The sequence below is a fragment of the Pristiophorus japonicus genome, chromosome 3, assembly GCF_044704955.1.
Source record: "Pristiophorus japonicus isolate sPriJap1 chromosome 3, sPriJap1.hap1, whole genome shotgun sequence".
Lineage (NCBI taxonomy): Eukaryota > Metazoa > Chordata > Chondrichthyes > Pristiophoridae > Pristiophorus > Pristiophorus japonicus.
In genome coordinates this window covers 266,501,017-266,525,415 of record NC_091979.1, presented here as the reverse complement: position 1 = coordinate 266,525,415, position 24,399 = coordinate 266,501,017, and the positions used below count along the sequence as shown (strand labels likewise).

Here is a 24,399-nt window from a genome sequence, read left to right as displayed (position 1 = left end):
CAATCCTGACTGTGGGTCTGTGCAGTAACATGCAACTAACAAAAACCAGAGTGAGTGATCAGGCAGCTATGTGGAGCGAGGACTGTCTAAATACCAGCTCTGTTGATTTTCAACTGTAGACATGAACAGACACTGGATTGTGAATGTTGACAGCCCACATAAAACACAGACAGCTGGTGTCAGAGTTGGTTTGAATCCTGCATTTACTTTCCCCTGAATCTAACTGCCCGAGAGTCTGATCCACTCAAACACTTCCACAACACTGAAAATCACACTTGCTGCACAATATTAATCAAACCCTCACATAGCTCTTTTGTCGATTATTTTTTTGTCTAGAAAGATCATTACAATTTAAATGTTTAAGTAAAATGACATTTTGTACATTATACTAAAAAATAACACTTCCCAAATCGTACAAATATTGAACTAAAGAAAATCATGGGATTTTAGAATTAGCACACTAAGCTGCAGGGAAAGGGAGATACCTGGTACCTAACCACCCACACAGGTGGAGGGGAGAACAAATCTAATCATTTATCTGACTTACTTTGATGCTGTACTGGAAGGAGAAAAAAAACAAATTTTTTTGTATCCTCTGCATCCCGGTTAGATTCAGATCACTGTGCACTGCTACAATGTAGAGTTGAATGCACATCAAATATCAGTCTAATAGAATCATAGAATAATTACAGCATAGAAGGAGACCATTGGGCCCGTTGAGCCCATGCCGGCTCTCTGCAAGAGCACTTCAGCTCGTCCCATTCCCCCACCCTTACCCCATAGCCCTGCAAGTTTGTTTTCCTTCAGGTACTTATCCAATTCCCTTTTGAAAGCCAGGATTGAGTCTGCCTCCACCACCCTTTCAGGCAGGGCATTCCAGATCCTAACCACTCACTAAAAAGGTTTCCCCTCACGTCACCTTTGGTTCTCCTGCCAATCACCTTAAACCAGAGTCCTCTGGTTCTCGACTCTTCCACCAATGGAAACAGTTTCTCTATCTACTCTGTCTAGAACACTTGTGACCCCTTCATGGCCTTATTATTAACTGCACTATATTGCAGGCTAAGCCATCTTTAAAAAAAAAAACATTTTAAGCCCGAGAACAGCCATGCAAAGATCTTCAATCACAATCTATAACCATAGTCTTTGGTTCTTACCAGTGCTCATGGAAATCAAAGGTTACGTAGGTGAGGCTTGGGTTATTGTAGAGCAGAACTTGTCTAAGAAAGGCATCTCCAATTATTTTCTCTCTTCCAGTCTGATCTACTAGGCTGACAATAACCTAGAGATTGAACAAAAAACATCAATTGAATGCAATGCTATATTCTCAAATTATTGAAGGCTCATTTTAACAGAGACTGGAATCCCATTTAGTGCAAAGTAGCCAATTAGTGCAAAGATTAGAAAGTCATCAAATTTGCTGGTGAACAGAGCTGCCTGGGTCTCCCTAAATCTCTATACCCCTCCCTCCTTTTTTAAGACGCTCCTTAAAACCTATCTCCCCATGTGGTTCGGTGTCCAATTTTGAGACAGCACTCCTGTGAAGCGCATTGGGATCTTTTACTGCATTAAAGGCACTATATAAACACAGGTTGATTATGTTGCTTTACAAATGAGTGCTGTCTATAGCACACAAATGAAGCACTGGAACAACAGAATTAAAACACCAATTCAAATATTAAGTACCCCAAACATCACTGGATAAATACAGTTCTCATGATAACTTGAACCAATGTCACAAAAAGGAGATTATGTTAACACATGTCTGCTGAGGATTATGAAACTGGGTGGCGGACATGCCATCATAAAGTGTTTATATAGCTCAGTGGGCTTAAGCCAAGTCAGTGTTGGATTCAGGTGCTATAGAAACAATAAAATGCTTCATAAATAAGCCCACGCAAAATGAGACCTTAAACTGGCGAGTTGGGAGTAATAAAGATAAAGTTCACAGCAGGTCAAAGCAAGAGTGAAACCCAGGACCATTAAAAGGTGACAGACTGAATTCACATGGGTTGTTGATTAAATAGTGCGCACACACACATCAAAAACAGTATTACATAGAATATATCAAATGAATTACTTCCCCCATCCTATTTCACATTTTAGTGGCAGACACAAACATTTAAGAAACTAATTTTAATCAATCAGACTCTGAACATCGGCAGTGTTTTTACATTGAAAACCAACATCTGTGACTTGCACAATCCACAGACTGCAAACATACTTGTTTCCTACATCTTCAGGAGTAAGGGTGAAGGAGGACAGTGCAACAGCTCAAGCAACTGGTGCTCCAGTGTTCTGCTGTCAAATGCCAGAGCACAAGTTTGCCTCAGCAATTCTCCATGTGACAAGTTCCTAATCTAAACAATGTCATTAACAAGACGTCACACTCATATTTCATAGAAAATAGGAGCAGTAGGCGGCCATTCGGCCCTTCGAGCCTGCACCGCCATTCAATATCTTGGCTGATCCTCTATCTCAACACCATATTCCTGCTTTTCCCCCATACCCCTTGATGCCTTTTGTGTCTCGAACAATTCAGTGACCAACTGAAGAGCTGAGAGGGATGGGGAAAGAGAAGAGGAATATTATTTGCCCACACAACTCGAAGGGCACAGCACGATACAGACACATTGGCAAATAACGACAGATATGTCGGGGTAATCGTTAGAGCAGTGTTCAAGGATGCTTCATAATTGGGGTATTGCTGTTTACTTGTGCAAGAATAAAAAATTTTCATAAGGATATATGGAATGTATAAAGCTCACTTGATACATAAAAAATTGCACGCACAAAAACAGAGGTTAAAGCAGAAACTACACAGACAGCCTAAAATTGTTCAGTACACAAATTGCAATGAATTCTATCGAGACAAAAGGGAAAAGAAAGTAACTCACTTGTTTCTTATAAATGTTCAGCTGCTCCTCAAAGTGTGCTGCAAACTTGCTGGTTGTCTCCTCTTCAGCTGCACACATCAAAACATTCAAATTACCAAATCAGACACTGGAACAAGTCTACAGACTGCTTGGGGAGAATTGGAAGCAGTGAAAGGCACTGCCCCATCTACAGGGAAGGGTAGTAATTCGGGGAATTTGTAATTAATCTAAATCAACTTTTGCAGCAACATCCCCGGCGAATGTCTTTACCTCAGGTGGAACCATCTCACTTTAGTAGCATAGCCCTGAGCTTCGACTATATGGCTGTGGTGCACCGTATACACCAGGCACACTTTGCTGCCAAATAGAATGAGCTCACTTCAACAACTACTGCTCAGGTTTAGCACAATAACACTTCAGCACAACCATTATTCCTCGAACATCACCACACCATTAAAAGGGAGACAAGAGCAGCACCTCCTGACCGCTCAATCTTCAAAAAGACAAGGACCATAAGAACACAGGAAATAGGAGCAGGAGTAGGCCATTTGATGCCTCGAGTCTGCTCCACCATTCAATATTATGGCTGACCTGATCATGGACTCAGCTCCATTTCCCTGCCTGCTCCCCATAACCCTTTATTCCCTTAATCGCTCAAAATTCTGTCTATCTCCACCTTAAATATATTCAATGACCCAGCCTCTACAGCTCTCTGGGGCAGAGAATTCCATAGATTTACAACCCTCAGAAGAAATTCCTCCGCATCTCAATTTTAAATGGGCGGCCCCTTAACGAGAGAACTGTTTTTTTTTAAGTCAGCAAAATGGCTTTAAAAAACACATGGTTGTGCATTGACCGACAGAATAGCTTTACAAACAATCCCATATTTAGTAGGTTTACAACAGTAAACAATAGAGCAGCAAATTAAGTGGCTAACGGGTGCCAAGAACGAGAACAAATTAAGTGGAGCGAAACAAACAAATTGCAAAGTAGGCAAGAGTGATATATTCGCAGTTGAAATCTCTTCTCCAAGGCTTGTGTGTATCCAGTCTGTAGGTAAATGAGATTTTAATATTCACATGTGGAGAGTTTTGTCAGTACTCAGTTAGGAGCTACTCGATGGGGCATTTCACTAACTGGCAGCTCCGTCTGTCCCGATTCTGTACATCCCCAGCCAGCTGCTCCAACAAAATGAGCGAAGCAATGGGAGCAGTGATGAAGCCTGGGCTCGGTACCTCCTGGTAGAAGCTATAGAGGGGAATGCTCCCTCACATATCATAACACAATTTGTGCAGGGCATCAATTCGTTATGGCTTTCTTTCAAGCAGCTCACATAAAAATTCTTTGCCAAAGGGTTTTCTTTTATTATGTCTCCCAAGTCAGCTGTTAAAAAAAAATTGCTAAGGTTTTATTAACAGTTCTGGAAACTTTACCTTTTATTACAGGACTATGGCAGAATTCAACACCACAGGACCTCACAATGTAATAACAAATGTCATGTTTTGATAGTTTGAGATCTCAAGGGTAACCACCAGTCCAACTCATTTACCTGTGCTGAGCTTTTCATTGAATTGCCTCTGGAGTCTCACATAAGGTTCCCATGAGGGATGGGAAGTACTAAAATCCATATGGTACCGATGATGTCGGACTATCTGCCAAGTTTAAACGAATACTTCCTTCCGGATATTTGGATATACAACCGGACGTATAAACCCAAACAACATTACACATGTTTTGTCCAAAGTAAAAACATCAGCAAAACACATCAGAGTGCTGTGAAAATATTCGCAAACGATGCACGCATGCAAGAGAGCTTTCCGGACATGCGGGTGGGGGCTGCCAGGAGAGCTGATGGTGTCAGCACACATCTTTGCTTGAAAGTTTTCCCTGCGGTTATTCACCACATTCGGCCAGTTATGTGGATAACAGACATGGTAGATGGGGGAAATGTAGTGGATGTAGGGTACATGGGTTTTAGGAAAGCCTTCGACAAGGTACCACATGGGAGATTACTGGAGAAGATCAAGAGGTCATGGAATTAGTGAAAGGAGAGCAAACTGGATCAAAATTTGTTTCGAAGGGAAAAAAAGAGCAGTTAGGTATGTATAATGGGGTCAGAAGATCAAGAAAGCTGCAGAGATACTGATAAGATGGGTAAATGGGCTAAAAAGTGGCAGATAGAATTCAATGCCAGTAAGTATGAGATATAGATTTTGGTGAAAAAAAACAACAGTAGCTATAGTCTGAAAGTAGGCTTGGTGCTGTAGTCGAGCAGATGGACTTGGGGAATACAGATTCACAGAATATTAAAGGCAGCACATCAGGTTGATAAAGCCGTAAAGTAAAAGCCAATGGAATTCTACTTTTTAATCATGAGATACAGAATGTAAAAGCCAAGAGGTAATAACTAGTCAATATAAAGCCTTACGATCTCAGAGTACTACATGCTGTATTGGATTCCGCACCATCGAAAGGATATGGAGGCTTTAGAGCGGGTATGATGCAGATTCAGGAGGCTGCCTGGTATGAGGAAATGCAAGTATGAAGGTAGACTTGACAACATTTCTTTTCTTTTTTAAATAAGAACACAGATTATGGGGAGATATGATAGAAGTTTATGAAAGGATGTGACAGGATAGATGGAAGTAGACGGTTTAATAGTTGAGGAGCCAAGAATGAAGGGCCATAGATACAAGATGCAATGTAAAAGATTTAAAACGGGGGGGGGGGGGGGGGGGGGGGGGGGCAGCAGAAACTTAGTTGCGAAGAGGCACAAATCACTTCCAGGATTAGCTGAGGAGGAAAACAACCATGTCAATATTCAAGAGGAAAAGGGGCTGAAGAAACATGGGAACAGGGTGGGTAAATGTGATTAGAACTATTCGCTTATGTGCAGAGTAAATGGTGACACGGATTGGTGGAGCCAAATGTCCTGCTCCATGTTGCCATTTTTATGTATTACTGTACACCCCAAGTCCCTGACAGTGCAATTAATGGTGGTCAACTGGAAGGTGCAAGTTTAGAGGCCGAATGATCTTATTCCACACATTATCATTATTAATACTGTGACGGATGCCTCAAACCAGGGAAACTGATCAACATCGAGCAAATGTAAGGAAGGAAGTTGGCGACGATATCTTGCTCCAGTTTTTTTCTTCCTTCCTTAGTCCCCCGGAGTGGAGGATGACTTGCTTCTACACTAAAGTGAGTGCGAAGGTGACAGATGAGACCAATGCGGGACCCTACAGTCTCTGTTGCAGGTGGGACAGACGGTGGTTGGAGGGATGCTCGATTTGTCATACGCTCCTTCCGCTGTTTGTACTTGGCTTCTGCGTGCTCCCGGTGAAGAGACTCGAAGGGTTCGGCGCCTTCTCGGATGCTTCTCCTCCACTTTGAGCGGTCTTGGGCCAGGGATTCCCAAGAGTCGGTGGGGATGTTACATTTTTTCAAGGAGGCTTTGAGGGTGTCCTTGAAGCGTTTTCTCTGTCCTCCTGGGACTCACATGCCGTGACGTAGCTCGGAGTACAGCGCTTGTTTCAGGAGTTTGGCATCGGCTGAATAGCTGATACTGAAACTAATAAAGCCAATTGTACCGGAGGCACTGAAATACACACAATTGGAATCGGACGGGAATAAAATGATAGGTACATGTTGTTTTTCACATGTTGTAATTCCCCCAGTACAGCCCATCCATTGCACTCATCCTTTATATATAAAGGTACGGCAATTATGTTAATCATTCTAAGATTCAGTTTACAAAATAAATTGGTTCCTTCAACCATAGTCGCAGTGTTGTGTTAAAACAATTCTAATTCTCCATCACCTGCTGGCACTGAAGTGTGGAGATCCACCTTTCTCACTTACGTTTGTCCAACCGCGGCCGAGGATTATAGCGATACCCAATCTGACTCCAAAACACAGGCACTGACCCACGTGAGAGGACAAATGAGAGTGTGTGACTGTGGACGTGGATTAACTGCTCGGTCTCCACATAATTCGCCACATTTCCATTTTCATCTACTCCACGGCGTTTATAGCGCATACCTGTAGAAATTCAAACATGGCACATGATAGGAGCTGCAGTTTATTCATAACCCACAGGTGAGTCATAAATTCCATTACATGTTCTACACCATAGCTATACAACTGCCGAACAAGAATAATAATAATTACTATGCGATTTAAATTAAACATAGTTCAGAGTAATTAAACTTATTACAATGCAGCCATTATCCTCTCCACGTGGACATTAAGTCATAAAAACTGGCAATCAATATTTATCTTGCTTGCCATTGCCAGACAGGTTTAAAAAAAACTAAATGAAGTGACTCCTCTCCCTCTGAAGTGCATGGGACTGCATATATACACTTCAATATATACAGAGCCTGCAGCAATCTCAGAGTAATTAATATCTTGTCATCTGAACCCCTCAATGAGAATGGGCAGTAAATTGCGGCCTCTCCGATGTGTTCGATGTGTACAGGCGCCCGAAGAGGCCTGACAAGTCTGCGTTCTCAGCATACGATGCGCATGTGCCGAGAACCGGTATTTGTGAACTGTCAAAATGTCGTTGGACAGATTGCACGCATCCCCGGGAGAAGGACATTCACGCAGAGATTTGGGCTATTTGCCCAGCGAATGTCCTTCAAACTCTTACCCCTGGTAAAAGCAGACATATAGCCTATTTTTACAAGTGTAAGAGTTTTAAAAAGATAGAAAAATTAAATCACTAATTTTGTGTTAAAAATTCTGTCCATTAAAGTAAGTTTATTTTTACCCCTATTAAAATATTTTTAAAAATTCAAAAAAATAAATAGTCTAACACATTTGTTTAAATTCAATTAAAATTCATTTTAAATATGCACGGTGTTTTTTTTTTATTTATTGTGTTGCATGTGTGTTTTGGGGGTTTTCTCATTGATAGTAATGGGAGCTCGTACAAACGGAGTTCCCATTATTATCAATGAGAATACTCCATGTTCATTGGTGGTCCAGGCCCACATGATCCCAGGTTGCGTGGGCCTCTGCGCTGGGCTGTGAACGGAGGCCTCGGACCACAGGTCCACGTTGCTCCAGGACCACCAGGTACTTTTGTGAAAAACTTCTGGTCGGAGGCGTCTGCCCTCGGGAAGCCTCCGAGCGGAATATCTGGGCCATTAGTCTTTTGTAGACAGAAGTGTTCCTCTACCAACAATCCTTTTGAACCAACATACTCGTTTCAGGATCACACTTTTCCAGTGTCATTATTTCTTTATATTAAGGAAAACCTGCAATTACAAAGTTCAACGGCAATAACTTAGAAAACATGGCAACCAAAAAGATGCAAAACTTTTAAAAGGACTCCGTGAAATAAGCTCTGGACGTTAAGAGCTGAGCCGTGTCCCAGGATCAGATATGGGATCTTTAGTGTTTCTAATTTACTTAAATTTTCTCTCATAATTCGCCTTAGGACGTTTCTCCACATTAAAAGGTGCTATATAAATACAAGTTGTTGTTAGTGTGTTGGATTCAAAAGCTCAATACAAACTGGTCAAATTCACAAACAACATCAAACCAGGTATTGTGTGCTCAAGCCTCTGGAGTGGGACTGAACCCATGATCTCCTGATTCACATGCAAGGATGCTCCCACTGAACGAAGGTGGCCACTTCAAAAGATTAGAGGGCAAGTATTGGAAAAGGAATAATGATAATTTAGCAGATTGATTTCAAGCAACAACTGCAAACAGCAAGAACAGCAGGAAGGCACAGAGCTCCTGGAACTTTGAACTTTGAGCGTGAGAAAGCGACATCAAACTGCCCAACCCAGAAGTGACACCACCAGATAACCTCAACCCAGCATTAGCCGCACAGTGTCGCTAATCACTCCGCTAAATAAAATTTCAATTGCTCTCACCTAAACACGACTAGAGTCAAAATGTGATTCATATTCCCCTTTTGTAGAGGTATTTGCTTCAAATGTGCAATTCCAGCAAGCACTGTTCCCCATAACATTTTTTGGGTGTGCGGCCCCTTTAAAAAGGGTTGCGCAGCCCATTCACAGGTTCGTGCACGAGCGAAATTTAACGTTGCAAAAAGCCGGTCCTGGGCAGTGAGAAACAGCAGAGATCTGCGCGGATGTGCAGCCAATCGGGAACGTTGCCTGCAAGCATTGCTTAGTTGCAATTTCGGACCTTCCAACACACCCCAATTCAAAAGCAACACCCTGTAATTTCTACATAATCACCTGCCTTCTTACACGCCTGTCAGTATTTAGTTTACCGGTATCATTTGCATCAGACAGAATGAAAGAACTTTGTGAGGACGTCAAAGCTTCTGCAGGGGGGCACTAAAGTAGACCCTGAATTACCAGCCAGTGTGTCTGTAACGTAAACCTTTATCACTTGACGGAGGCTTACCCGCCCCAAAATAATACTCTTCAGGAACTACAACTTTTAAGCCAAACAAACATGACGAAGTCATAGAAACATAGAAAATAGGTGCAGGAGTAGGCCATTCAGCCCTTCGAGCCTGCACCGCCATTCAATGAGTTCACAGCTGAACATGCAACTTCAGTACCCCATTCCTACTTTCTCGCCATACCCCTTGATCCCCCTAGTAGTAAGGACTTTAACTCCTTCTTGAATATATTTAGTGAATTGGCCTCAACATCTTTCTGTGGTCGAGAAGCAAAAGCAAAATACTGCAGATGCTGGAATCTGAAATAAAAACCGAAAATGCTGGAAATCTCAGCGGGTCAGGCAGCATCTGTGGAGAGAGAAACAGATTTAACATTTCTGGTCGAAGACCCTTTGTTAGAACTGGCAATAGTTTGAAATGTAACAGATTCTGAAGGAAGTGCTGGGGCCCTGAAAGATGAAGGGGGGGGGGGAAGGGGGGAAGAGGAAGAACAAAAGGGAAGGTCTGTGATCGGGTGGAAGGCAGAAGAGATTTGAGTGGCAAAGGGGATGATGGGCCGAACTGAGATGGTAATGGCCAAAGTTAGCAAACAAAAGGAGTCTAGAGAAGGCGTGAATGATGGAATAATTACCGGCTGCCATGGAAAACAGAGAAACAAAATCAAATTAAAAAGGGGGGGGGGGGGGGGAAAGGTTTGTTTTTTTAAAAAAAGGATGAAGAAAGGGAACAAACAAAATGTGGCCAGAGGTTATGGTGTAAAATTGTTGAACCCAATGTTAGTCCAGAAGGCTGTAAAGTGCCAAAACAAAAGCTGAGATGCGAAGTTATATTTGAGTGTATGCAACAAACCTTCAAATGAAATGCAAATTGACCTCATTAACCAACTGTAATTTATTCTGTGCTTCAATTTAATTTCCACACAACTCAACTCTCACTAAATACTGAGGAATAATCCTATCACATCATCAGCACTTCCCGGCAAAGAGAAAGTGGGAGCTATAGTTAACATTCTCATTAAGACCAGGCGGCTATAAAGTGCCTAATAGTACGATGAGGAGCTGTTCCTCAGGCTTGTGTTGAGTTTCATTATAACCATGTAGTTGGCCAAAGATGGAGGTGTCAAAGTGGGAAGTGGCAAATTAATAGGGAGCTTGGGGTCCCATGTGCAGTCAGATCTTGTGTTTGTGGGTGCAGGTTTTGAAATTGGCTGCTATGTTTTCTTAAATAACAAGTGTCAACACTTCAAAAAGTAAGTTGATCATTTGTAAAGCGCTTTGGGACATACACAGGGATGTGCTAAGTCACAAGCGTGAGTTCTTGCTTTTCCATCAGCTATCCCACCCCCAGAGAGAGTTGTGGTGAAAAAAGCCAAGCTCAGGCCTTCCAGCCACAAATTTTGAAGCCATTAATCAGATCTTCTCAGCATTTCTTCCCCTCCCCCAAATACATGAATGGTCTCATACCAGGAGCCAAAGTGGAGAGCATACATAACCAATTATTTTGTGAAATTCAGTCGCTATCTTAGCAGCTTTGGGAATTTGACATGGAGGCACTATATAAATCCAGGTCTAAAATGATAAACATTCACAGAGCACACTGCTCCCAGCATTACAGAGATAGAATTGTTTTCTTACAAAAAAAACTCGATTGATCCAGTTGGAGGAGTTATAAAGTTACAAAAGCAAATGAGATGAAAACAGAAAATGCTGGAAATACTCAGGTCAGACGGCATCAGTGGAGAGAAACAGAGTTAACGTTTCAGGTTGATGACCTCGCGCCAGAACTCTGATGAAAGGTCATTGTCCTGAAACACGAACTCGATTTCTCTCTCCACAGATGCTGCCTGACCTGGAGGGGTATAAAAAGTTAGTAGAATTAAAATGTTAAAAAACTGTAGAAATTTACAACTCAGAAAGGGGACACTTGGCCTATTATACCTGTGCTGGCTTTGGGAGAATGGTCCAGAACTAATTCCACTGGCCTGCTCCCTCCTCTTGGCCTTGTATCTTCCACTGCTTTCTGCCTCTATTGCTGTGGATGTTGCATTTATTGAGATTTTACCGTCCTAACATTAAATGCAGAGACACTGGAAGTAGAGTGCACCAAAGTAAGTGGCCTCCATGACAGCTCCAAATACGGCCTCTGATATGATTGGTGACAGGTTGAGTGGCTGAAACTCTTCCACACATGCCAGTGAAATAAGTTGTGCTACAATTGCTGATACAGACCTTTCCCACTGTATAATTGCACGTTGTAAATGTATTCCAGGTCTCCGCTGCATGACCGCTGTCCATCTGACATCAAACCCCCAATTCCCCATCAGCTGCACTTCACTGTACAGCCCACTGACTCCATGAAAATGTGAATCTATAAACCTGCCATAAGGTTAAGGACCCCAGTCCCTACAAACACAGGGATCTGGCCTACTCAATCTGCGCAGGCTCGTGACGGACATTGTCAGTAGGAGAGAGCCCAACCTTCAACGAGATTCCATTGCTGAAATAATCATCATCATCATCATCGGCAGTCCCTGGGAATCGAGGAAGACTTGCTTCCACTCCCAAAGTGAGTCCTTTGGTGGCTGAACAGTCCAATACGAGAGCCACAGAACCTGTCACAGGTGGGACAGACATTTGTCGGGGGAAGGGGGGTGGACTGATTTGCCACATGCTCCTTCCGCTGCCTGCGCCTGACCTCTTCACGCTCGCGGCGTTGAGATTCGAAGAGCTGAACGCCCTCCCAGATGCACTTTCTCCACCTAGGGCGGTCTTCGGCCAGGGCTGAAATAAGCTTCTCTTCACTCCGTTCAGAGAAAGTGCTTCATCGAAAGTTTGTATTTCAGATTTGAGGCATCGGCAGCTGCTTTTCCGTCATTGTCAGCTGCCATGGAGCAGGTTTCATGCAACTATCGTCTGCAAAATAGCTTCATGCATTTCCCCCCGACCCCCCCCCCAAAAAAATATATATATTTTTTAAACTGGATCACTCAGACTGCCTTCCTGAGGTCTGCAAACATTCTGGTCCATCAGCATCATCAGTGCGTTTCGGTGGCGACAGTGTGATGTAATATATCACACACGCGGATATTGTCTCTGCGGTCACATGACAATGTTACCACTTAATACAATCTCACTGGCCAAGACATCAGGGTCAGTCTCATCATCATAGGCAGTCCCTCGAATGAGGATGACTTGCTTCCACACGAGTTCACAGATGTTTCAATGAAGGACCCGATGTTCCAGTCCTGAACTCCAATTGAGGGGGTGGAAGATGCCTGTGCGTGGATTTTTTAAACGTGTGGTGACCGGTGCACAACAGCCACCACACGGGCTCGACAGAGCTAGGCCTTTATCCAGTGGCAAGGGTTAACCAGGACGACTGGAGACCTCTCTGCTGCACGGACCTAGTGCACACACATATCACAGTGTGGGCAGGCCCCGTGCTGCCCCTGGGCCCTCGGCTAGACACGTGCAGACCAGCAAGGCCACAGTGCAGGTTTAGATGAAGACCCAACTGCATCATCCAGAACTAAATGCAGGAAAACAGTGCAATCAACTCGCGATCCGAAGCCCAGGCTGCAAATTAAAAGCAGCTAGCGTTTCTCTTTTCATCTGGTATCTAATCTGAAATGCAATTTTCCATAATGCTAATCAGCTTTTTCCACACGTAAATTCATTTGGCTACCAGCTGATAACTCCCCACTCTGCAGTCCATTAGGGTTTTATTATCTGAGACCGGAGCAGTTTACTTAGACAAAATGGAAAGAGGGGAAAAGGCCCCTCACTGCATTAAGAGTGGGAGCACTATGCTCATTTATTTAAACAGTGTCTGCCAAACTGGAAGGTTGTACTCCACTGGTCGTAAATCACTTTGGAATATGCTGACATTGTAAAAGGCACTATATAAATGCAAGTTTGCTTTCATTAAGGCACAAGATACCTTTCCAGAACAAATGAAGCCAGTCAGCACCAATGCACTGAACTGAATACCCAGAACTGGGAATTTGCTGCTTAGCGGGATGTTGATAAAATGGCATTCAATCACCATTATTTTACAACCACTGATGTGCCTTTGTATACCCAGACTCACCATGAATCCTAAAATGAGCTTCGAAAAGGTTACAGAAATTGAAGTGTATACTTCGCAAAGCATGACTGTGATTAAAGCTCACCAAGCCTATTTAAATCTTTGTCCTAATGAGCGTCAATGTTAAATCTCCAGCCAGTTGTCAGTGTGATGCAGAAGATGCCTGCTCTTCGACGCAGGCAATCTGCTAATAGTTTGCCACTTTTGTTTTAATAGCAGACGCCACATTTGAAGGCTTTGATGTCCTTGAGGTGACAAAAGATTAATCACAGGAGATTTATCTTGGTATTGGCTTCTTGAATTCTATCACAGTACACAAGAGGTTCAAAAACCAGCTCCACTCCCCAAACAATATTCCAGCTTAGTTTGTTGCAGTCATTTACTGGTTCGCCTAATGCCTCATGGTTTTGGAGGGTGGGTGCAGGGAGAGAGGCGGGCAAACAATTCAATCCAGATACATGAACACAAAAGCAAAATACTGAGCATGCTGGAATCAGAAATAACAGAAAATGCTGGAAATACTCAGCAGGGCAAGCAGCATCTGAGGAAGGGTCATTGACCTGAAACGTTCACCCTATTTCTCCCTCCACAGATGCTGCCTGACCTGCTGAGTATTTCCAGCATTACCTGCTTTTATTTCAATCCAAATACAGACTACGGTGTGACTTGTTCGATTATGCACTTGATTGACAGGTCCTGTTCGACCTTACCAGAGAGTTATTTCGATTCATTAGGCCCCAGTAACTGTTCTCGAATCAATTACCAACCTACCTTTATCAAATCAGCAAGTCTATTTGGCCTTTCAGAGAGACAAGAGTATTATCTAGAGTCTTCAAAGAGTTTGTTAGCTCAGCTAGATAACTTCCATAGTTGGGGAAATAAAGAGGACCTGGTTGACCCCCCACGACTGTAAAATGGGTTATGTTGAGCAGAGCGTTATCATGACACTTGCCATGGCGAAGAGCCCACAGAAACATGGAATAAAACCAGTAGCTGAGAGAAGATGAAAAATGGTTCCGGATTGGTCTAGACATTAGATCAAGTGAAAACAGACGTAGGGACCACGAGCACACGTGCAAGCAGTCATCTGAGCTACGGAAACCAAAACGATCGACAGTGAAAAGGGTAACCGAAACCCAAAACAAACAAGTGCCGTAGCAATATTGTAACACACAGTTACAAGTTAAATGATGTGCTTTTGGCAAGTAACAAATATTCGGTTTGGAGAAATAATTTTGCAAACAAATTCCTTCGCTCCAATTCTAGGTCATTTCCCATTTAATAAGTTACACGACTTATACTTGGATCAGTAAATGCTTAAGCTTGTTTATGTAACGCCTGTTCAAATTTGGCACCAGTCCATTAAACTATTGACTGTAGGCCTGGCCATGATGGATCACTGCATTTCTTCTTGTTGCTGCAACTAATCCTTTGAGGCAAGCAAAAAGCATTTTGTGTATGCACTGGGATAAGTGCAGCCCTGGTGCCCAAACAGGCAAAATGAGCCAGAACACTCATCTGACACAACCCAGTGTGACCGAGCTGAAAAATAGACTTCTAAACCTACCAGTCATCAGGCTCAGCTCGTGAAAAGGATGAAGTCGTTAAAACGAATGGCCTTTTTACCTTGATGGCAGACTGTTGACTCCCATCATATGGGCCTCCTACCGTTGCTAGCATTGCAAAATATAAATGACGACTCCAGGGGCGTTAACGTGGGGCTTGCAATCCGAGATTGCTACCTCTTCTGGCCCGAACTAGTTCAATGCATCAGCAGGATTTGCATCATGACGTTAAACAGGACTCACCCTGAATCATAAAACTGGCAAGTTGCAGGCCCTCTGCACACATCACAATGTTACAACATGCTGCTGGAGAATAGAGTACGTGCAGAACAAAGACACCAAGGAAACAGCAACTTGCATTTATATAACATCTTGAACACAGTAAAACAGCACCTAGCGTGATCGGTACAAATTTCACACCGAGCCAAATAAGGAGACATTAGGATGACCAAAAGCTTGGTCGAAGAGGTAGGATTTAAGGAGCAACTTGAAGGAGAAGAGGTCTGTTTTTACAAAAAATTAATTTTGCTGAGTATAGAGACAAATAGTAGCATAAATAATGAGAAGACGGCACATTCTGGCATCACTCTCCCTGGACCAGATTGTAAAAGGGCACAAGATGGAATAACTCCTCAGTAGGGGAGATGAACCTTGCCTGCTGCTGCAGATTCCGTGCGCTTGTCATTTGATAATCCCAAATGAACTGGGATGTATGTGGGTAGGATTGGGTTGGTGTGTGAGAGGTAGTTAATTGCACCGAATGAATAATTGCTCTGGGACAGCAAAACCTGCATCAGGCACCGAGTGACTCATTAGCTCTGCTGAAGCAGATCTTAATCAAACGACACGCAAAAGGTATTAAAGTTACACACTCCGCTGGTGTAAAAAAAGCAGACAGAACAGTAATCAATCTCTGAAGACTTCCTCCAAAAACAACAGAATGGTTGAACATCTTTCTGAACCTCAGTGTGCTGACACGTGTGACTTGTAACTGTTTCAGTACCTGCTCTGTGCCGACTCCTCCTTGAAATAATGGCCACCAAAAATCGTGGATGGATATCATCGACACATTGCTCCTGCGATGGGGTTTCAGGGCTGCTCTTCTCATCATCCGAGGATTCATTATAATTGACAACCAGTTCTTCAATCTGCACAAACCCTTGGATTATTGGAACGATCCAGAAATCTGCTTTGGGATCCTGCGAGAAAAATATTTTCGCATTTAATCTGACGAAGGCTGCAGAATTATTGCCATTTACCTTTCTGTGAATAATAAGTCCCATTCATTTTGGCAGATGCACTGCATTGGCTGCAGAATTCTCCTCAGCTGCCATTGTTCCACATCGACAATTACAGCCCACAGTACAACTGCACAATGGTGCAGCTCTGCAAGGGGAGGTAGAAACATAGAAAATAGGTGCAGGAGTAGGCCATTCAGCCCTTCTAGCCTGCACCGCCATTCAATGAGTTCATGGCTGAACAGGTGCATCATTATAAACGGGGCTTCAATATGGTGATCCGATTGTGCTCGGGCAGGCAATACTAACCCATCATCAGTTCTAGATAAAGCCAAAAAATAATTGGTTTACTCCATATTGGTGCAAGATACATAAAATGGATAGTTGACGTGCTTCATGCCACATGCCTGCAGTGTTCATTGGGAAATATCGGCCTAGAAATTGCAGTCGGAGACTGCCTGTGGGCGGATGCCACCGATCGGAATATATATAAATCTTTTATATAAACAAAAGTACCAGGTGGTCCCGCAGGAACAGACTTGCGGTCCGAGGCCTCCATTTGCAGTCCAGCGTATGGGCCCATGCATCCCAGGAACATAAGCACGTCCTGGGATCACATGGGCCTGGACCACCAATCACCATGTAATATTCTCATTAATAGGAACTCCGTTTGTACAAGGTCCCAATACTATCGATGAGAATACCCCCAAAAACACAAAACCAAACATTTTTCAAATTAATTAAAATTTAATTAAATTAAATGTTGACAAAAAAAATTTAATTCTTTTAAAATTATGTTTTAATCGGGGTAAAATAAACTTACATTAATGGAAAAGGTTTTTAATATAAAAATTAGTGATAACATTAAATTTTTCCTTCTCTTAAAACTCTTAAGCTGGTAAAAGTAGGCTATACGTCTGCTTTTACCAGGCGTAAGAGTTTGAAGGCCATTCGCTGGGCAGGAGTTAGGCAAATAGCCCAAATCGCCACCCGCGAACGTCCTTCTCCCGGGGATGCGTGCAATCTGTCAAAAGACATTTTGACAGTTCCCAAATGCCGGTTCTCGGTGCATGCGCATCACGAGAACAGGCACTTGCAAGGCCTTTTCGGGCACGTGCACACATCGTACAGACCCGGAGAGGCCATTTGCGGCTTATTATTTCAATAGGCTTTCATAATAAATGAAGCAGGCAAGAGAGTCTCTTTCAGAACATAAAGGCTACAAGACGTATGGGCAATGTGCCCTGTGATTTGTTTTTTGGTGCGCGGGCCCTTTAATTGGCTGCTCGGCCCATTCAAGTTTTTGCGCCCGTGTTGTTAGTTCCGCTGTAAAGCCGGTGAGCGACTTGTGTGGGACCTCCAGACCGCTGTGCGGCCGCACAGCTCAGCGGGAACGTTGCGTCGGAGGGGGACAAAATTAGGCTTAGACAAAGACGCAAAACAGGCAGAATAGCTTTTGCCGCCCCTTCCATGCCCCCAGCCGAGAATCAGTTCTATTGGTCAATGGAATTGAACAGCGGGCGGAGCGTACAATGGCCGACCGACACGATACTGCCAGTTATGTGCCCCTCAGGCGTGGTCCATTATGGTACTGCATCACAGAGCAGCCAAATGGATCGATCCCCCCCCCACCCCAGTTGGGAAAGCAACAAGCTTACTCTCAACAGCCCAAACTCCATCACAGGAGCCCAGGGAAAGGAGAGAAGCAATTTCAAAACATTCCTTGGTAATGAACATAAATCTAGGCTCGGAATCCACCGTAATGCTCTCACATCTGCTGGGGACTGGTTCACAACCGAGTGGGGCCTGGGAACAATCCAAAAATGATAGTTGGCAATGAGACAGATAAGAACATAACGGGGTTGAGGGTAATATATTAGCATGGATAGAGGATTGGCTAACTAACAGAACAGAGAGTCGGGATAAATGGGTAATTTTCTGGTTAACAAACAGTGACTAGTGGCTGCTGCAGGGATCGGTGCTGGGTCCTCAAACTATTTACAATCTATATTAATTACTTGGATGCAGGGACCGATTGTAATGTAGCCAAGTTTGCTGATGATACAAAGATGGGTGGGAAAGCAAATTGTGAGGACACAAAAAATCTGCAAAGGGATATGGACAAGTTTATGTGAGTGGGCAAAAATTTGTCAGATGGAGTATAATGTGAGAAAATGTGAGTTTATCCACTTTGGCAGAAATAATAGAAAAGCAAATTATAATTTAAATGGAGAAAAATTGCAAAGTGCTGCAGTACAGAGGGACCTGGGGGTCCTTGTTCATGAAACACAAAAAGTTAGTCTGCAGGTACAGCAAGTAATCAGGAAGGCAAATGGAATGTTGGCCTTTATTGCAAGGGGGATAGAGTATAAAAACAGAGAAGTCCTGCTACAACTATACAGGATATTGGTGAGGCCACACCTGGAGTACTGCAGACAGTTTTGGTCTCCATATTTAAGGAAGGATATACTTGCATTGGAGGCAGTTCAGAGAAGGTTCTCTAGGTTGATTCCAGAGATAAGAAGGTTGGCATGAAGAAAGGTTGAGTAGGTTGGGCCTAGACACATTGGAGTTCAGATGAATGAGAGGTGATCTTATTGAAACTTAGGATAATGAGGGGGCTCGACAAGGTGGATGCAGAGAGGATATTTCCACTCATAGGGGAACCTAAAGCTAGGGGACAGTTTACGAATAAGGGACTGCCTATTTAAAACTGGAGGAGAAATTTCTTCTGAGGGTTGGATATCTATGGAATTCTCTGCCCCAGAGAGCTGTGGAGGCTGGGTCATTGAATATATTTAAGGCGGGGATACAGATTTTTGAGCAATAAGGGATTAAAGGGTTATGGGAAGCGGGCAGGGAAGTGGAGCTGAGTCCATGATCAGATCAGCCATGATCTTATTAAATGGCGGAGCAGGCTCGAGGAGCCAAATGGCCTACTCCTGCTCCTAATTCTTATGTTCTTATTTTAATTCAAAACACAGATGAGACCCAAACACTGCACAAGCGATGACCTATTTCAGCTCAATTGGTTAATACGCTTTGAAGCTTTGAAAAGGTTTTGCATATCACATTTGCAGAAACGATGATTTATCTGTCCTCCAACACTGAATGTAGTAGTGTTACATAACGATTCAACTAGATTTCCTATTCCGAATTAAAATAGCAATCCACGATATGTTGAATAATGAATAGTGAAGGATTCACTACAAAGATAAATATAATTTCCTTTATATACAGGTCTACCCACCTTTTACAAATCTACCCTTTGTGCACTACGTACAATAATCTTGTTATAATTTGTTTTATAACAAGAACAGATTGTCAAAATTCCCAGCCAAGTAGATGGGGAGATGATGTCAGAGGAAAATCAGAGACTTATTCAAACAACCAATTCGGAGGTCAGAATGTGAAATCAGTTATTTCTAATAAAATACACTTTGTTTATACTGCACACAACACTTTTTAGATTTACATGCTGAAATGCTATTGTGGGAAGACAAGAGGAAACTGGAGGCAGAATTATGAACGAATCATTGTATCCATCAGCCAGTTTATTACACTGGCACAGTTTGGGAAACAGGTTGGCCACAACAGGAAATATTATTGTAGGGAAGGGACAGATGATTATTCTTCATAATTTTAATTTTGATTTTAAAATTAGTAGAGTTGGTTAGAGTCCCTTTTTAGGTTATTGTGTAAAAGATTGTTTGATTAATACAACGAAGTGCATATAAGACGGGGTTACTCCAGGGACCAGTATATTTCTAAAAGCAGAATTTACAGCATCCTCTGCTAGCCCTCGGTTTCCTCAATCAAACATCTGCGCTTGACTGGCATCAGTCCAGTTCTGGAGTAATCAGGAGACACCCTTTTCTCCTTTGTTGTAGTAGCCACGGCTCAATGGGTGGCACTCTTGCCCGAGTCAGATGGTTGTGGGTTCAAGTTCCACTCGAGACTTGAGCACAAAAATCTAGGCTGACACTTCAGTGCAGTGCTGAGGAGTGCTGCACTGTCGAAGGTGCCGTCTTTCAGATAAGGCGTCAAACGGAGGCCCCATCTGCGCACTCGGGCGGATGTAAAAGATCCCATGGCAGGATTTCGAAGCAGAACAGGGCAATATTGATCCCTCAACATCACATACAGATTATCTGGTCATCATCACATGGCTCTTCATGGGAGCTTGCTGTGCACAAATTAGTTGCTGTGTTTTCTACATGACAAGTGACTACACTTCAAAATTGTCAGTAAAGCGCTTTGAGCATCCCGAGGGCATGAAATGCACTATAGAAATAAGTCTTTCTTTCTGATATCTGCTAAATTTAGTGCGCTATGGGAATGACAAATTAAACCGGGCAAAAATATAATGTGTTGCATCAAATTTCTTTAAGAAAATGAAAATCTATCAAGTACCACTGAACTACAGTGATGCTAAGCCAAAATGCCATCGAGCTCTTAAGGTATAATCCATTTTTGAATGTTACTATAGCAACACAAATGCTCGAGTTAATAAAAGCAGCTATGAACCTCTTGCAGCATTGTTACACAAAAAGTTAATACCAAACAGTTGTGTAAAATCTTTAATTTAGCTGAGATGAGGAGGAATTTCTTCTGAGGGTTGTAAATCTGTGGAATTCTCTGCCCCAGAGAGCTGTGGAGGCTGGGTCATTGAATATATTTAAAGGTGGAGATAGACAGATTTATGAACTATGAGAGTCAAGGGTTATGGTGAGCGGGCAGGAAAGTGAGCCCAAGATCAGATCAGCTATGATCTTATTAAATGGCGCAGCAGGCTCGAGGGGCAAAATGGCCCACTCCTGCTGCTATTTTTTGTGTTCTTATGTTCTTATATCAGAATGTCATTAATGCCCACCCTAGAGTACAGGCTAGGTCTTGTTCAGGCTTATTTAAAGCCCAACCTGGGGGGACAATGAAGTTACCAGAACTGTGCTGGCCATTGAGCACTGACATCCATATAAACTAATGGTGTTTTTGCAGCATAACCAGCATAGCTACTTACATTTAATTTAATCAGGTCATCAATCATGTGCTTATTCCAAAAAAATCTATCGTCAACCTATGCAAAATAAAAGAGACACGTTAGCAAGTAGATTACTGTAGTTATCAGTTACAGTTTATTGTACCTGTACTTCATTGATAACAGATCCTATCTTTTTCTGATGTTCTATCTGAACTACAACATTGCTAGGGAGCCGACAAACTAAGCCAACCTGATCCAAGATAATCATCATACTAATTACGAGACAAGGTGTTCCAATGAATCAAAGTAACTAGTACAATTAAAACTTGGGCTCAAATAGCACATTTAACGTTAGAAAATATCCCAAGGCATTTCACAGGTGCAACAAAAATAGAAACCGAGCCAAAGAGATTAGGAGGTGCAGTCAAAGAGATGGGTTCTCATCATAGTCAGTCCCTCAAAATCAAGGAAGACTTGCTTCCACTCTGAGTTCTAGGTGACTGTTCAGTCCAATACGGGAATTACAGTCTCTGTTACAGGTGGGACAAAGTGGTTAAAGGAAAGGATGGGTGGGACTGGTTTGCCGCACGCTCCTTCCACTGCCTGCGCTTGATTTCTGCATGCTCTCGGCGAGAAGACTCGAGGTGCTCAGCGCCCTCCCGGATGTTCTTCCTCCACTGAGGACGGTCTTTGGCCAGGGATTCCCAGGTGTCGGTGGGGATGTTGCACTTAATCAAGGAGACTTTGAGGGTGTCCTTGAAACATTTCCTCTGCCCACCTGGGGCTCGCTTGTTCTAAAGTGGATCTTAAAGCAGATGGGGACGTGGAAATGGGAAGGGTTTTAGGAAGGAAATTCCTGAGCATGGGATCCAGGCAACTGAAGGCAGAGCCACCAAGAGTGGGGGAAGTGGGATGTACGAGAGTGCGGCGTCAGAACAGCAACAGTTGGTACAACAGCAGGTTAGAAATCAAACCAGACCAACATCTTGGGTTGACAGTTATTTTCAAATATTTTCTAACCCCACCTCAGCCTAAAGGAGGGACAGCCATGGAGACATGGGTTTCAGTGATACTCTGGAAGGTGTTCACAAATTAAGAGGCAGTCAGCTTTCCCCTTCTTTGAATGCCTTCTTTCTCCACGAGCAAGCCGAGAGAACGGGCCCAAGGCAGGCACGAGTGGAGTGACAAATGCCCCTGGGGCTGGTGCTACACCCTCCGAAATCAGAAGCCCACCTCCTCGACTGTCCGGGTGATCAGCCCACTCCTGCCTAGTTGAACTAACTTTGTACGAAGTTATCGGAATTGGACAGGAGCTAGGAGAACATACACTTAAGTTTCAGGTGATGGGCTGGAGGTTAGGGACATTTGGTGACGATTCTCGCCTTCCAACAGTGGAGCAGTAAATACTGGAGAAAATCTTACCCTTTGCCACAATGGTGATTCTCTCTTCTCAGAGGCACTCAGTCTCTGGATTGAATTTGTAAGGTCATAGCTCAGGCTATAATAAAATGAATCAGAGTCTATGAACATCTTGATTAGTTCCTCCAACAATCTTCGTTCCAAACGCTCCTTTTCCTTGTTTTCTTTGGCCTGCAAGACACGCAAACAAGAATCAGTTGATGCGAAAACGAAAGACAGGCAAAGAGCAGCTGGCCCAGCAAGCATGTTTAATACCGTTAGGACACAACATTCGCACATCATGATTCCCATCCATACCCCCCGCCCCACCACATTACACCAACCAGACGCACAATCTCCCAAGAGGCGCAAAAAAAGTCCACTAATTTAGGGACAAAAAGTTCTGGGAAATTCTTCTCCGATCCCTTTAGGTGAATACGCGTTTTCCAACAGACTGTAGAGACATCTGCCAGTAACCCACCTATAAATAAAGAGTTAGGTCAGCCACGCAGATAAGTTTCTCAATAAGGCCTGATATTTTCTACAAACTTTTAGATGCAAACACAACCATTTACAAAAAAAACTACTTCAAAGAAATGCTTCCTTTTCCTATTTCCAGGAAGTATTTACTGCCAACAGATTTCACTTCCCCAAATAGCTGGAATTCTGGATACATGTTTGAGTGGTCTTTCTTCCGCACATAATCAGCTTCTCTATTTTACAGTGCAGAAATCCTAATATGAATCGGTTTTGATTGAAGTCATTCAGCTGCCTCTCGACACTTCAAATAAAGGATCAAGAAAGGAGCAAATGAGGGGGTGGGGACACTGCATTTTGCCTTAAAAGATGAAAGACCCCTTCAGATAACGTTCATACTTTGAGAAACGAGCACAATATGGTCTGACCCCCGCTGTTGCTAGGCCACTGAACATGCCAAAATCATACAGGTTCAACCTCCCTTATCCAGAACTCTCGGGACCTGGCCTGTTCTGGATAAGGAATTTTTCCAGACGAGGGGTGGTCATGTTAAATTGGATAGTACAGATACTGAGCAAGGGGATATCGGGGCTGGCTGGCTTGGGAGTGCAGCAGAGAGATCATGGAGGTGTGGGAGGGGGGGCAGTGCATTGTGGGGTCAGGCCAGCGATTGCAGGAATCGGCAGCAAGGAAGGACTCTAATTTGTTCATGTCTGGGTTCTGCGCATGTGCCACTCGGTGGTCGGGAATGGTTCAGGATAAGGGAGGTTCAACCTGTACTTAAACGCAAATGTTTCATGTATCTATAAATAAAAATCAAATCACTGTCAGTGACCCCTGAAGTCTTGGTTTTCGATAAATAGTTCTCACGCTCAGAGCCAAGAACCATTCCCTTAACTTCCCCACGAACCAAAGCATGATCCTACACACAGAATTGGATATTGTTGCCCAGGGGTTGAGCAGAAACACTTGTTACTGTACTTCGATTATTGGAATGATGATCCCATCGTGATAGCCTACACTTTGTACAGTGGAAAAACAAACATCAGATCATGCAGGAGGTTATAAACTACAGGGTTTATTGAAAGCTCCAGATAGATAGATAAATAAATTAATTAATAAATAGAGCAGCTTGCATTAATTTTATAGACCATTTAATTCACATTTCCTCCTCCTCAGGTATAAAAGCAAATGATTTGGCACTTTAACATTGCTCATAAAAATGAAACCTGGTCAGGCATCCATATAGTAACTCTTGTACGTGGAGATCTGCATGTGGGGATGGTGCCGAGACCTCAAGACCATTGCAGCACAAGCTGCAGTACAGACACAAGATGAACAGAGTAGCTGAGGGAAATGGCCCAAGCTGCATCTCTGCCAG

The 24,399-nt window shown here is 43.1% G+C and overlaps 1 protein-coding gene across 5 annotated transcripts in view; it reads right to left on the bottom strand.

The window, feature by feature from the left end:
- inpp5f (inositol polyphosphate-5-phosphatase F) overlaps window positions 1-24,399 on the bottom strand; it is a 271,778-nt gene that overhangs the window by 68,877 nt on the left and 178,502 nt on the right. For 4 of the 5 annotated variants that reach the window (XM_070876665.1, XM_070876663.1, XM_070876666.1 and 1 more), the window contains exons 5-10: window positions 22,566-22,733; window positions 21,183-21,239; window positions 15,928-16,123; window positions 6,741-6,920; window positions 2,898-2,965; window positions 1,158-1,282 (exon numbers count right to left, since the gene is read on the bottom strand). In XM_070876665.1, the coding sequence (XP_070732766.1) occupies window positions 1,158-1,282; window positions 2,898-2,965; window positions 6,741-6,920; window positions 15,928-16,123; window positions 21,183-21,239; window positions 22,566-22,733 (794 nt within the window). The remainder of the gene's footprint in view (window positions 1-1,157; window positions 1,283-2,897; window positions 2,966-6,740; window positions 6,921-15,927; window positions 16,124-21,182; window positions 21,240-22,565; window positions 22,734-24,399) is intronic. The other variant, XM_070876664.1, reaches the window with a different exon arrangement.